The 12,755-nt window shown below is 54.9% G+C and overlaps 1 protein-coding gene across 1 annotated transcript; it reads right to left on the reverse strand.

Moving 5' to 3' along the window:
- Positions 1-1,216: 1,216 nt before the first annotated feature.
- On the reverse strand, positions 1,217-9,451 carry LOC108512169 (rasGAP-activating-like protein 1; the record flags this gene model as incomplete). The annotated part of the gene is made up of 4 exons (XM_017847306.1): positions 9,099-9,451; positions 4,266-4,322; positions 1,469-1,582; positions 1,217-1,278 (listed from the first exon to the last, which is right to left on the reverse strand). Coding segments are annotated over exons 1-4 (298 nt in total), but the record flags the coding sequence as incomplete, so codon positions are not given.
- Positions 9,452-12,755: the final 3,304 nt, after the last annotated feature.

Genomic DNA, 12,755 nt, shown 5'->3' on the forward strand with positions numbered 1-12,755 from the left:
ATACAAAAATTAGCCAGACGTAGTGGTGCACACCTGTAGTCCCAGCTACTTGGGAGGTTGAGGTGGGAGAATCACTTGAGGCCAGGAGGTTGAGGCTACAGTGAGCCAAGATTGCACCACTTCACAACAGCCTGAGTGACAGAATGAGACACTGTCTCACAAAAAAAAGCACAGACTCTGGAACTAGGCAACTTTGGTTCAAATCCTGGCTGTCTGACTTAATAATGTAATCTTGAGCAAATCATTTAACCCTCCGTGCCTCAGTTTATTCACCTATAAAGTGGGTGTTAATAATTAGAGCACCTACCTCTCAGGGTTATGATGAACCTACCTCACTGAGTCCATACATGTAAAGAACTTAGTGTTAAGAATAATATTTATACATATGTATTTATTACATATAAACATATGTTGTATGTTTATATTTATATATACAGTATATAAATGTTTGCTGCTATTACTATTTTTAAATTATATTTAGTAGCGAGAGCGTCTCCCTATGTTGTCCAGGATGCTCTCGGACCCCTGGGCTCAAGCGATCCTCCTGCCTCTGCCTCTGCTTCCCAAGGTGCTGGGATTACAGGTGTGACACACTATGCCCAGCCTGCTATTACGACTGTTACTTGCTTATATGTGTTTAAAGTATTTCTAGAAGGACACACAAGAAGCTGACAATGTCAGGAAGGGAACAGAGTAGCTGGGATGCTTATTGTAAAATCTGAATATTGAACTAGGCAAACAAATTAACTGCTCAAAAACTAAAGACAAGCCTGGGCATAGTGGCTCACACTTGTACTCCCAACACTTTGGGAGGCCAAGGTGGGAGGATTGCTTGAACCCAGGTGTTCAAGACCAACTTGGGCAACATAGCAAGACTCCGTGTCTACAAGATATTTCTGAAAAAATTAGCTGGGTGTGGTGGTGTGCACCTGTAATCCCAGCTACTCAGGAGGCTGAGATGGGCGGATCGCTTGAGCCCAGAGGTTCAAGATTGCAGTGAGCTATGATAGCACCACTGCACTCCAGCCTGGGTGACAGAGCAAGACCTTGTCTCTAACAACAACAATTAAAAACAAACAAAAAGTAAAGACAAAAGCAATAAGAGAAATAAGTTTCCACTGAGGGCTCTGTGCTTCCCTGTGCCACGTGCTATGCCCCTGCAAATGCCCACCCTGGGCATGGCCCCCTCCTCCCTCTGCCCGTGCCCCTCGCCCACCTCTGGGGTCAGCTGTAATCGCCTCCCTGCTCAGCGAGATCTTGCCGATGATGTCGTCGTGCCTGCAGGAAGGTGGGCACGTGAGGGTCCAAGTCAGGGGTCCCTTTGCCCCACCCAGAGAGAAGTGGGGGCAGGTGTCAAGGTCTGGGTGGGAGGGCACACCCTCAGGGGTGTGGACCCACATCCCCTCTCCCCTCAGGTGCCCAGGCTTGGATCCCCAACCCACACATTCCAGTTTCCCCAGCCACACACCCGACGGTGTCCTCGTCCAGCACGTAGAAGGCCAGCTGGTGGAAATCCAGAGGCAGGTGCACAGTGTACTCCTCCCCCCAGAAGGGGCCCAGGCTCCTCCAGACAGTTGCTGTCCTGCGAAAGGAGGTGCAGGGGGCTGGGGGTCCTTGGGCCACACAGGAGGCAGACACCTGGAGACCCAGACACACACACACACACACACACACACACGGAAATCCAGACAAACACACACACTCAGAGACCCCCACACGAACCCGGCTAGGGGCCCAGACACGCACACACACCCAAGGACAGCCACTCCAAGATCCTAGATATGTACTCACCCAGGGACACTGGAGCATGTACGAATCCAGGCATAGACACACACACACCCCCCAACACTCACATACCCAGAGTATCAGACATACACCAGAGATCTCAACACACACACACACAGAGGCACATACACAAAACACACGCATGATCCTACACACACACACACACACACACACACACAGGGCCCCAATACACAACTAAGGTCCCAGATACACAGAGACCAACAGACACGCACAGCGACCCGCAGAAACATATGTGCAGATATACACACACCGATTCACACTGAGACAGAGTCGCTCACAGATACATCAAGGAGGCCAGAGACAGAGACACATTTACACATAAGCAGATACACATATGCACCCTCAGAAAGTCCTAAAAATATGTGCCTTTGTGTTTGGAAATACAGACACGAGGCACATGCAGATAGACACACAGAAAACAGACACAGTCATGAAAATAGACATATGTCAGGAACACAGAGACACACTCGGAGATCCAGAGACACACACTCACAGGCTTACAATGATATAAAGCAGATACACATAGACACACACACACACACAGAGTCATACAAACACAGTCACCGACACACACACACACAATTCCATTCCTTCATTTGTTCATTCATTACTCCACAAACATTCACTTGGACTATGGGCCCAGCCTGTGCTGAGTTCCAGGGATCAGAGGAAGAGGTGTGAGGGTTTACCCCACAGATCCCCCTTCCACAAGCAGGCGCTGTCTCCCAGCAATTAGGACATGGTGGGAGAAGTTCTGGGATTGGAGTTAGCTCGATGGCCCCTGGTTGGGTCTTGGGGGTAGGGTCGGAGGGAATCAGGGAAGACTTCCTGTAGGAGCTAGTCAGGCAGCGTGGGGAGAGATAACGAGGACAAGGACAAGTATTCCAGAAGGCTGGAACAGCATGGGCAAAGGCCCTGTGGCAGCAATAAGTTTGGTGAGCTGAATAGGAAGGTGACTGGTGGGAATGGGGGAGGGAGAGGGGCCAGGAGACAGGAGGTGAGCAGGGGATGGAGCACTCAGGGCTTTGAAGTACACAGTGAGCAGGAGGGAGGCACAGGAGGAATGGGGACCAAGACAAGCCCAGAAACAGGTGCACACGCACAGCATCTCTGCCCTGACACCCCTGCAGGAGTTTTTCCCTTTACCCAGCAGAGAACAAAGATTCTGCTTTGCCCAGTAAAGACACAGCCACATTTGTGGATGCAAAGTTTGGTTCTCATACCTGTTGCTCCCTTCCTCCCTCCTTTCACCACACTGTGCCCTAAGAAATAGTGCACATATGTGCACACGCGCACACACACACACACACACACACTGCTTTCTTCCTCCAGCCCAGTGGCACCAACCTCAGATGGACCCCCAGTGCTTCCTCCCAAATACCCTCTTTCCCCCAACCTGACCTTTTCCCAGTCAAAGGTCTTCTGAACATTCCCCAGCTCCTGAGCTGAAAGGCTTCTTACAGCCCAGAGAGGGAGAGACAGCAGCCTGGGGTCACACAGAAAATCAATCTGTGGGGTTGGGGTGGTGCCAGGGACTGTATCAAGGGGCCAGCATGAGCACAGGGAGGACAGTGGAGGGAAGTCAGTGGAGGGGGAGCTGCAGCTGGCCCCTCCCCCAGGCAGGCTCCCCACCCCCAGCTCTGAGCCCATCTGGACCTGAATAGGAGCATCCTGAATCCTGCCGTCTCCATAGGAACCAAGGCCTCAGCCACCCACCAGCCCACCCACCCCCATCAGGCCCCTGAGAGCTCTCCCTCGGCCTGCGGGGGTGGGAGCCAAGCAAGACCCAACCTGATGTCCCCCTGCAAGACTCACAGACACCCCAGACATCCTCACACCCTCACATGTGTCCACACCAGTGCCTGTGTGACCAAATCGGCGGGCATTGGTGTTCACATGCGTGTGCAGGGCAGCCATGTGCACGTGCATGTACACATACACTACACTGGTACACACACATGAGCCTGTGCCCTGCACACCCATGAGGACATATGCACATGGTTACAGGCGCTCACACTAGCCCCGAAACATCCCCCACCCTTGCAACTCACAAGCAGGCCCAGCTGGGCAGGTGCACACACAGACACACATGCACGCGCCCATGCACACAGACATCCCCAGTGCCCGCAGCACCCGGCAGGCCCGGAACCAGCCAGTCCAGTCAAGCGTGAGTTGCCCGCCCCCAGGGAGGCCACTGTAGGAGGCACAGGCTGCCAGCGCTGAGTCAGCCCCAGGGAGCCAGCAGGGACAGCATCAGGTCCAGAGGGTGAAGGCAGGGCTGGTAGGGAAGAGGAGCTGGCAGTCCCAGCTGTGCACAAATCACCCACCTTCAGGCCTGCGAGTCCCCCTCAGGGTGAGCACCCCTTTAAATGTGAATTCTTGGTCCCAGATTCCCCAGGTCTAGAAAGAGACCCCTGCCTTCCTCCTCTCCCCCCAGGCCTGGTGTCGCCACCCCTCACCTGGCCACCACCTCGTCGTCCACTTTCACTAGGCAGTAGGGGTCGCTGCTCCCAGACCTGCAGAAGGAGGGGGTTCAGGGAGGAAGCAGGTTGACAGGGCAGCCATGGGTGGAGGGTCCCAGTCATGACACAGGCAGGGGAGATGGATGCACAGAGAAGGGGACTTGCCCAGGGTCATACAGCAAGTCCAGCTCAGAAGTAGAACCTCAGGAGACCAGCAGAAGATGTCACAGCTGCCCAGGCCACCACATCTGTGTGCTCTGGGCTTCCACCCATAGAAATAGAATCGGGAGGCCTGAGGCCAGCAGATTCAGAGTCCTGGCCCCGAAAAGCCCAATGCAGAGGCCCAGAGCATGTCAGGGGGAGCATCTTGAATGCCTGGCTTCACCACCCTCTGGCTGTGCCATCCCAGCAAGTCCCCTTCCCTCTCAGCCTCAGTTTCTCTGCTCTATAAATCAGGTGTGATGCTCACACACATACCTCCTAGGGGGCTGGAGGAACTCAAATGCTGGGCTGGATCATGGTCTGGCCCCCAGCTCTCCCCTGCAGGGGCTTTAATGCTGTGTCCCCAGCTTTTCATTTCACTGGGAGCTTCCCTGGGGAGAGGACTCCCCATTCCTCAGCCCTCTACAGGGACAGACTCAGCGGACCCTCCCTACAGGCAAAGACCAGGGAACCCAGGCCTCAAAATCAACCCTCAAAATCTCTTAAGATGTGCTGCAGCCCCTTAAGTAGCTATGAGTCATCTGCCAATTCAGGCCAGCTCCATCCCCCCTTCATAATAACAGTCACCTGCAAATCCCAAGCTGTCTAACAGGCCCCTCACTTCCTCCTCCATCCCATCACACAGGCCTCCTTTGTCTTTCATCAGGCCCCGGGCCAGCCTCAGGGCCTTTGCACCTGCTGTTCCCTTTGCCTAAGACACTTTAGCCGTGATACTACCATGGCTGGCTCCTTCCTGCCATTCAAGTCTCAGTCCAAAGTCACCTCCTCGAGAGGCTGTCCCTGGCCACCACTGTCCTGTCTAAAATGACCTCTACCTAAAATCATCTTCTTTCTTCTTCTTTTTTTTTTTTTTTTTTTTTTTTTAAGACGGAGTCTTGCTCTGTCACCCAGGCTAGAGTGCTATGGCCGGATCCTCTGGCGCGATACCTCCGCCCTCTGCCGCTCCGCCTCCCGCGCGTCTTCACGCCATCTCTCCTGCCTCCAGCACTCACCCCGGTAGCTGGGACTACAGGCGGCCTCGGCACATCGCCCCGGCTAGATTTTTTGTATTTTTAGTAGGACGCGCGTGTTCACCGTGGGTACCAGGATGGGGGGCTCGATCTCCTGACCTCGTGATCCGCCATTCGGCTCCCAAAAGGGCTGGGATTACAGGCTGAGCCACCGCGCGCCGGGCCTCTTTTTTTTTTTTTTAAGGAGTCTTACCCTGTCACCCAGGCTGGAGTACGGTGGCGTGATTTTGGTTCACAGAAGTCTCTGCCTCCCAAGTTCAAGCGATTCTCCTGCCTCAGCCTCCCGAGTAGCTGGGATTACAGGTGCACACCACCATGCCTGGCTAATTTTTTGCATTTTTAGTCCAGACAGGGTTTCACCATGCTGGCCAGGCTGGACTCCACCTCCTGGCCTCCAGTAATCCACCCGCCTGGGCCTCCCAAAGTGCTGGGATTACAGGAGTGAGCCACCACGCCCAACCTCCCTTATTTCTCTCTGTGTTTAGTGTCTGTCTCCCCACCTCCCTGCCACTTCCAAACTGTGAACTCCTGGGGAGAGTCTGTGTCCCCCTCTTCCCCACCTCCACCCCCACATCTAGCATGCATTGGCCCTCCAGAGCTATTTCTGAATGACTGGGTTTATGGAGTGCTTTCTCTGGAGGCAGGGAGTAATAGTGGAGATAGGACTGGAATCCAGTTTTATGGTCTCCCACTCGCGTTCTTAAACCAATGCTCCCTCTACGCATCCAAATGGCCCTCTCCCTCAATGCCCCAGCACCACTCCCTTGATCTCTGCCACCGTCTTTCTGTCCAGTTTGTATAGATCCACAAACGCCTCAGGAAAGAGGGATGTTGGCGCTAAGAGTTGGCTCCAACCTGAACCTATCTTGCTGGATAAGCCCTTCCTTGTGCCTCAGTTTCCCTCTCTAGACTCCTTCCCTTATCCCCTTCTGGCTGGACGCTCCAATGCCTCCATTTCCCTACCTGGCTTCTATCCCTGAACACTTTAGACAGGTGATGGTCAGTGTCTTCATGAACTTCTGTGGGTCCCACCTCTGAATCTCCTTCTGTGGAGTGCCCCAGGCCTCAATTTCCCCTTCTGGCTCCATCCCAAATCCATTGGACTGGGTAACCCCATAAGCCTCAGTTTCCCCATCTGGGCTTCACCCTCAGACACCTGTGGCTGGGTAATGCCCTGTGTCTCAGTTTCCCTCCCTGGGTTCTCCACCCCTAAGCTTCCTTTATGCAGGCTCCCATTCCTCAGTTTCCCCAACTACAGATGTGGAGTCAGATGGGCTGGGATCCCACTAGCAGAGGGCTGGGAGACACGCCCCGTCCTGCAGAACCAGCCTGACCTCAAGGCCCTCCTGGGAGCCGAGCTCAGCACTAGTCAGCTGCAGGACTCTGACGCATGAGGGCCTTATCAGACTCCTATCAGGGAGGGCAATGGTGGCAAGAGGGGGTGGCTGCTTCCAGACCCCTGATCTCTGCAGACTTGTGGCCTCTCCCACGGCCCCTGACTCAGCTCAAGCTTGGGAAAGCAGGCCCCTCAGCCATCGCCTGCCCAGTCTGGTTTGGGCATGGAGTAGTCAGAGTTCAAATCGCAGCTGGGTGATCTTAGGCAAGTGACTTTGCCGCTGTCTTCCTCAGTTTCCCCATTTGTAAAATAAGAGACGCCAATTGGACTATATGAAGTGTTAAGCACAGGGCCTGTCCATACTAAGCCCTTGGTGACTGACTGCTACTATTTTTAATAGTAAAAACTCTAAAATTACCTGAAGAGGCCTCCTCCCAGGCCAGAATGGACACCCCCAAAACCTGGCAACGCTTTAGGCAGAGTCTGGGCCCTTCGCCTTAGGAGAAGAGGGAAAAAACACACCCCACCTAAGAGCCCCCATGGCATCGAAGCCTACAGGAAGCCTACAGGAAGAGCCCCTTTGAAGAAGGGTGTTGACAGCTGGGGAAACTGAGGCACAGCGGCTGGACCCCCCCCCCATCCCCAGCTGGGGCTAAGTGACTCCTCCCTACCCTTGCTCTAGGGCATGACCTATTTCATAGCTCACTGGCCCAGGAATTGGGGGCAGGAAGGGTGGTCAAGAGCTGCAGGAACCAGGCATGACTCAAGTCCCTTCTCCAGAGAAGCAGCAGGTTACCATGAGCCAGTGTCCAGGTGCAGGGGAGACACCCATCGCCCCCTCATGACCTCTCACCCGGACTGGTAGAGGGGCCAGAGCTCAGTGAGTGAGAACCCTGTTTCTGGAAAGGACTCCTTTCACCGCCTAGCAACTTCTAGGCCCCCAGCCTGGCCTCAATGCCCTAACAGTGTAGGCTGTCTCATTCCCAGGGGCTCTGAGGGGACATCTCAGAAAGAGGGGGGCTTGTCCAGTCACTGAACTGTCACAGCACACACTCTGCTTCTCATTCAGGGCGTGTTTATTTGGAGTAGCCGATGAGGATGAAGGGTGGCAAAACTTGCTCTCAACAGCTGCCCCCTTGACACAGCTGCAGTGTTTTGGGGGTTGGGAGTGTCATAAAATCAGCCAGGAAAGTCCTCTCTGGGAGCCCACAGCTTGGGGAATCAGCACAGAGCTAAGACTGAACCTCGACACAGGCGAAGGCTCCCAATACATGCTCCTGCTCACCTGGGCCACAGGGGAACTCCTAACAGGTCTTCTACCCTCCCAGCTGGATGAGAGACCCCAGGCAACCAGACGGGGACTCCGGTCCAGAGCTCTCATTGCCCAAATGGGAAACCAAGGCCCAGAGAGAAGCAGGTTCAAGGTCACACAGCACATGTCCTCCAGAGGATCCCACACCTGTCGCAGGTGCTGAGGCCCTCAGAGCCCCTCCTGGGCGCTAGGCCAAGCAGGAGGGGGACCCCCCCACACACATTCTGCTGATTCAGCAGCTGCTGACTCAGCCCCGGGGGAAGCATATCTTGGGACTTGGTAGTGAAGGGAGTCATAGGGTCCCCCAATCCCATCGCATCTGGCTGGGCAGGGGCTCACAGCGGGGAGTTGGCTCTTCAAGCAGTTCAGCTCCCCAGGAAGACCCACATGAGGCTGGGAGCCACAAGACTGGGGAGCTCAGGGCTTGGGGTAAAAGGGACACTGGAGGGCCACCTGGTGACACTCTGCAAATCTAAGCACCAGATCCACACAGGATGTTGGGGCTCATCTGATCCCAGGCCCTCCAAGGGTCCTCCCCAGGGTTCGCTTGCTAGGCCCCCACTCCAGCCTGGAGAAGCCGCCTCCAACACATGACTGGACTAAGGAAGAGACCCCCCGGCTTTGTCCCTCCCAGATCTGACAGAATCTGGTCCTCTAATCCCCTCTTCAGCTCTGGAAGACCCCCTTTAATACATCCCTGGAACAAAGACATCCCCTCCCCTGCCCAGGGGTGGGGCGGGACATCTGCTAAGTCTAGGTGCCCCCATCCCACCGGGACAGCCATGGGCATGGGGCCTCTCGCCCCTTTAAAGCGGATCTGCCCCAATACCAGTCTTAGACAAGAACCCCTCGCCCTCCTGCCAATCCGCTCTGGCACGCGGAAAGGGCGATCCCGGCCCCACCCCAGGCCTTGCGCGCCCATCACCCCCAAGCGCCCGAGAGGTACTCACACGTCCTTGGCGGGCAGCGCGCGGCCCTCCACCACGCGAACATTCAGGGAGCTGCTCTTGGCCATGGCGCCTAGCCACAAACTTTCCAGGCAGAAGGGCGCTCAGGTTCCGAGGTTGGACCAGGGGACGTCTACATGTCACCTGTTTCAAGCCTGGCGCCCTGCCTCGGGGTCCCGGTGCCGCCTGTCCAAGACCTGGGTAGCTGGACGGGAGACTTCCGAAGGAGGAGAAGGTGGAGGTGCCTGGGGAGGGAGCGCCCGTCCGGACTCTACAGGTAGGAGGCTTGCTGCAAGCAGGAGGAGCGCGCAGGGGGCGCAGCGGGCTCTTGCCTAGGCGTCTGGAGCTCCAGGCAAGCGGGCTGGGCGGGCAGGGGGCGGGAGGGGCGGCCCAGGGACCTCCCCCCAATCCCGCCTCCCATGGGGTACCCCACCTGACCCCGGCCCCCCTCGCGCGCCCTCTGCCGGCACCCCAGTCATGCGCGCCAGAGCGCACGGGCGGCGGAGACCAGGGTGCACTACCAGGTGGGGAGGGGCCCCCGTCCTGATGGGCGTGGCCGCTGGCTCCTGGTGAGTTGGCATTGGGCTCAAAAGACGTGGTCTGTGTCCCCGCCTGTCCCTCATTCAACATATTCACACTCTCCGCCCCCACCCCTCCTTGCCTACCATGGAGACACCAGCCTCCTCTCTCCAATCTCCGCGCCTCCGGTACAGGAGCAAGTATTATCGGTGGGTGGGAGGCGTCGCGAGAGAGGGTCGCATGTTCCCTGGGTCGCATGTTCAGAGTCAAGGGAGGGGCCTCGAACATCCCCTTCCATCTCGTTCTAGTTTCCAGTTAAACACAGAACCCAGACTCTGCTCTAACGTCACGGGCTGGCACTGCGGAGGAGGAAGCCGTGGCTGGATGGGGGAGGGGAAGGCTTGAAGGTAACCACTACAGCGATGATAAAAAGTCATCTACAGTTGTTTGAACACTTCATGGGTGCCAGGCACTGTTCTAAGCGCTTTACTGGAATTAGCTCATTTTTGCCTTCACAGATGTGCACTACACACTGCTGCACTATTACCCCATTACCCGCAGCTTATAGATAAGGAAACTGAGATTCAGAGGGGTTAAATAACTTGGCGGAGGGCTCACAGTCAGTAATTGATTTGTCTTCCTGGGTTCGAATCCTGGCTCTCCATTTGGTAGCTGTCTGGACTTGGGTAAGCCATTCAACCTCTCTGTGCTTTGGTTTGGTTTTCTCATCTGTTGAGTGAGGATGACATCGCATTTCAGTCACAGGATTTTGAAGGAGTTAAATGAGTTAATGAAGATAAAAGTCTCAGGACAATGACAAGTACCTAATACACATCCAGAAAGTGTTTGATATTCTGATTGTTGTCTTTTGAGGTGTGGCCCACGCGTCACCTCTCCTGGGAAGGCTTCCAGAATGCTCTTCCACTTCAGGCAGAGATTTTCTTTCCTTTTTCTCTGCTCCAGTGGCTCCAGGTTTGTACATTTCTCTGATTTTAAATGATATATGACAGTCAGGGCCTGTCCCAGGATGGATCTGTTCACACACTTATTTCTCCCTGTGAGTTCATTGTTGACCTGTCCAAGACCTCTTAGAAAGGCCAGGCACCAGTGGGAGTGCCCCTGCAGATTGAGTGCAGGAGCCGACGCCCAGACCGGCGGGACCAGGAGTGCCCTGCCCGGCTCTGCCAGCAGCCCAATGGTCTGCTTCCCAGTCTCCCTACTTGACTCCCCACCCAGCACCCCAGACAGGCTGATGAGGAACTCAGAGCCCTGGAATTCCTTCCCCAGCTGGTGGCTGCCTGGTGAGTCTCTGACCCACCAGAGATGGGGTCTCAGTTAACCCCATCTGGGAAATGGATCTAGCGGAACAGGCTCCAAGGCTTAGAAGTATTGCAACATCCTCAGCAGGGCATGAGGGGTCATCCAGGGTTAGATCCAGAACAATAATAGCCCAAAGGAGTCGTTAAAGACCCCCTCCCATTGTGATTTTTTTTTAATTTTTATTTTTAGCCCAGCTGGAGGGCAGGGGCTCCATCCTGGCTCACTGCAACCTCCGCCTCCCGGGTTCAAGTCCCTGCTTCAGCCTCCTGAGTAGCTGGGACTACAGGCACCCACCACCATGCCCGGCTAATTTTTGTATTATTAGTAGATTTTTGTAGCTTGTATTTTTATATCACCATGTTGGCCAGGCTGGTCTTGAACTCATGATCTCAAGCAATCCACCTACCTCAGCCTCCCAAAGTGCTGGGATTACAGGCGTGAGCCACCGCGCCTGGCCCACTGTGATCTTTATCAGTTACCCCAAATCCTCCCCCAAAGAAAAGATACCACCTAAGGTGGTGAGGGGAATGGTACTTACGGTATTTGCTATGTAACTGCAGCTTTAAGACAAGAATCCTGCCCCCCGCCCCCGCCACCCCCCACCACATACATTTAGTGGAAACTACCGTTTGAGCCTTTTTCTTCTGTGGGCCTGCAAAGACCTCAGACAGGCCTCCAGATCCCCAGGACCCCTGTTGGAACCTCCCGATGATGGAACCTGAGGGGCCTGTTCCTACAGCCCCCATGGGATGCCAGCCAAACTGCCACGCAGCAATCTTGGCCCATCTTCCAGAGCTAAGCAGGAAGTCACATACCCAAACACCCTTCCCCAGCTCCCCAGGGGGAAATACCAAGGATATAGACTGTGCCAGCTGGGCCTCCAGCAAGCCAGCTCTGTCACCTGTGCAATATCTGGAGTGTGACCCCACAATTTGCCTGGGGCGCTGGCCACACTCCCCAAACTTTCCACATGGCCCGGCCATTTCCTGTTGTTCTGAGAAGCTCTGACTTGAAACTAGCAGGGAGTTGGAGGTTGCCTAGGGCAGTCCATGTCAAGGAACCAAAGTGGGAAAGGCAGACCAGAGAGAGTATGTGGCCTGCGGGGGACCATCCAGCTAGGCAGGGCGAGGGCAGGCTCGTGATTCTCCCAGGGTTATTATGAGAGTTAATCTCGAGGGCAGAGTAAGGCACTTAGCATCATTCCTGGCACATAGTAGGTGCTCAAGAAATGGCCAAACCCCAACCCCAAGCTCCTTAAAGGCAAATTCATAACCATCCTCTTGCCATCTCCCTCCATAGTCTAACACTCATGAGATATACACAGCAGGTGCTTCATAAAGACTTAAGTGGGGAGAAATGCTGAGTTCAGGGTTTACCAGAAGAAGGTTTAGCATCAGGCTGACCTGGGATTGAACCCTGGCACCTGCACTTCCAAGCCAAGTGTTCTTGGGCAAGTGAGTTACTCTCTCAGTGCCTCAGTTTCCTCATCTGTAAAGTGGGGATACTGATGGCATCCACCTCTAGAATGAGCATGAGGCTGGAAAAGAAATAAGTGCCAGATGTTTAGCACAGCCTGGAATACTGCAAGCATTCAATAAATGTCATGGCCATTGTGGGACGTCCTGTGCCTGATACTGAGCCCCATTTGGTGGCTTAGCTCTGAGGCTAGGTCCTGGAGACATTGCCCAGGTGAAATGGAGGTCCAGCCCCAGATTCCAGGCATGGACGAAGGCCCACACTTCAGTGGCCAGGGCAGTTTCAGATCGCTGAGCTGGGGGAATCTGAGGATTTTCATCCTGGCTGAGAAATCTGATAGAGAGC

Source organism: Rhinopithecus bieti, unplaced genomic scaffold, assembly GCF_001698545.2.
Source record: "Rhinopithecus bieti isolate Rb0 unplaced genomic scaffold, ASM169854v2 scaffold_26532, whole genome shotgun sequence".
Classification (NCBI taxonomy): Eukaryota; Metazoa; Chordata; class Mammalia; order Primates; family Cercopithecidae; genus Rhinopithecus; species Rhinopithecus bieti.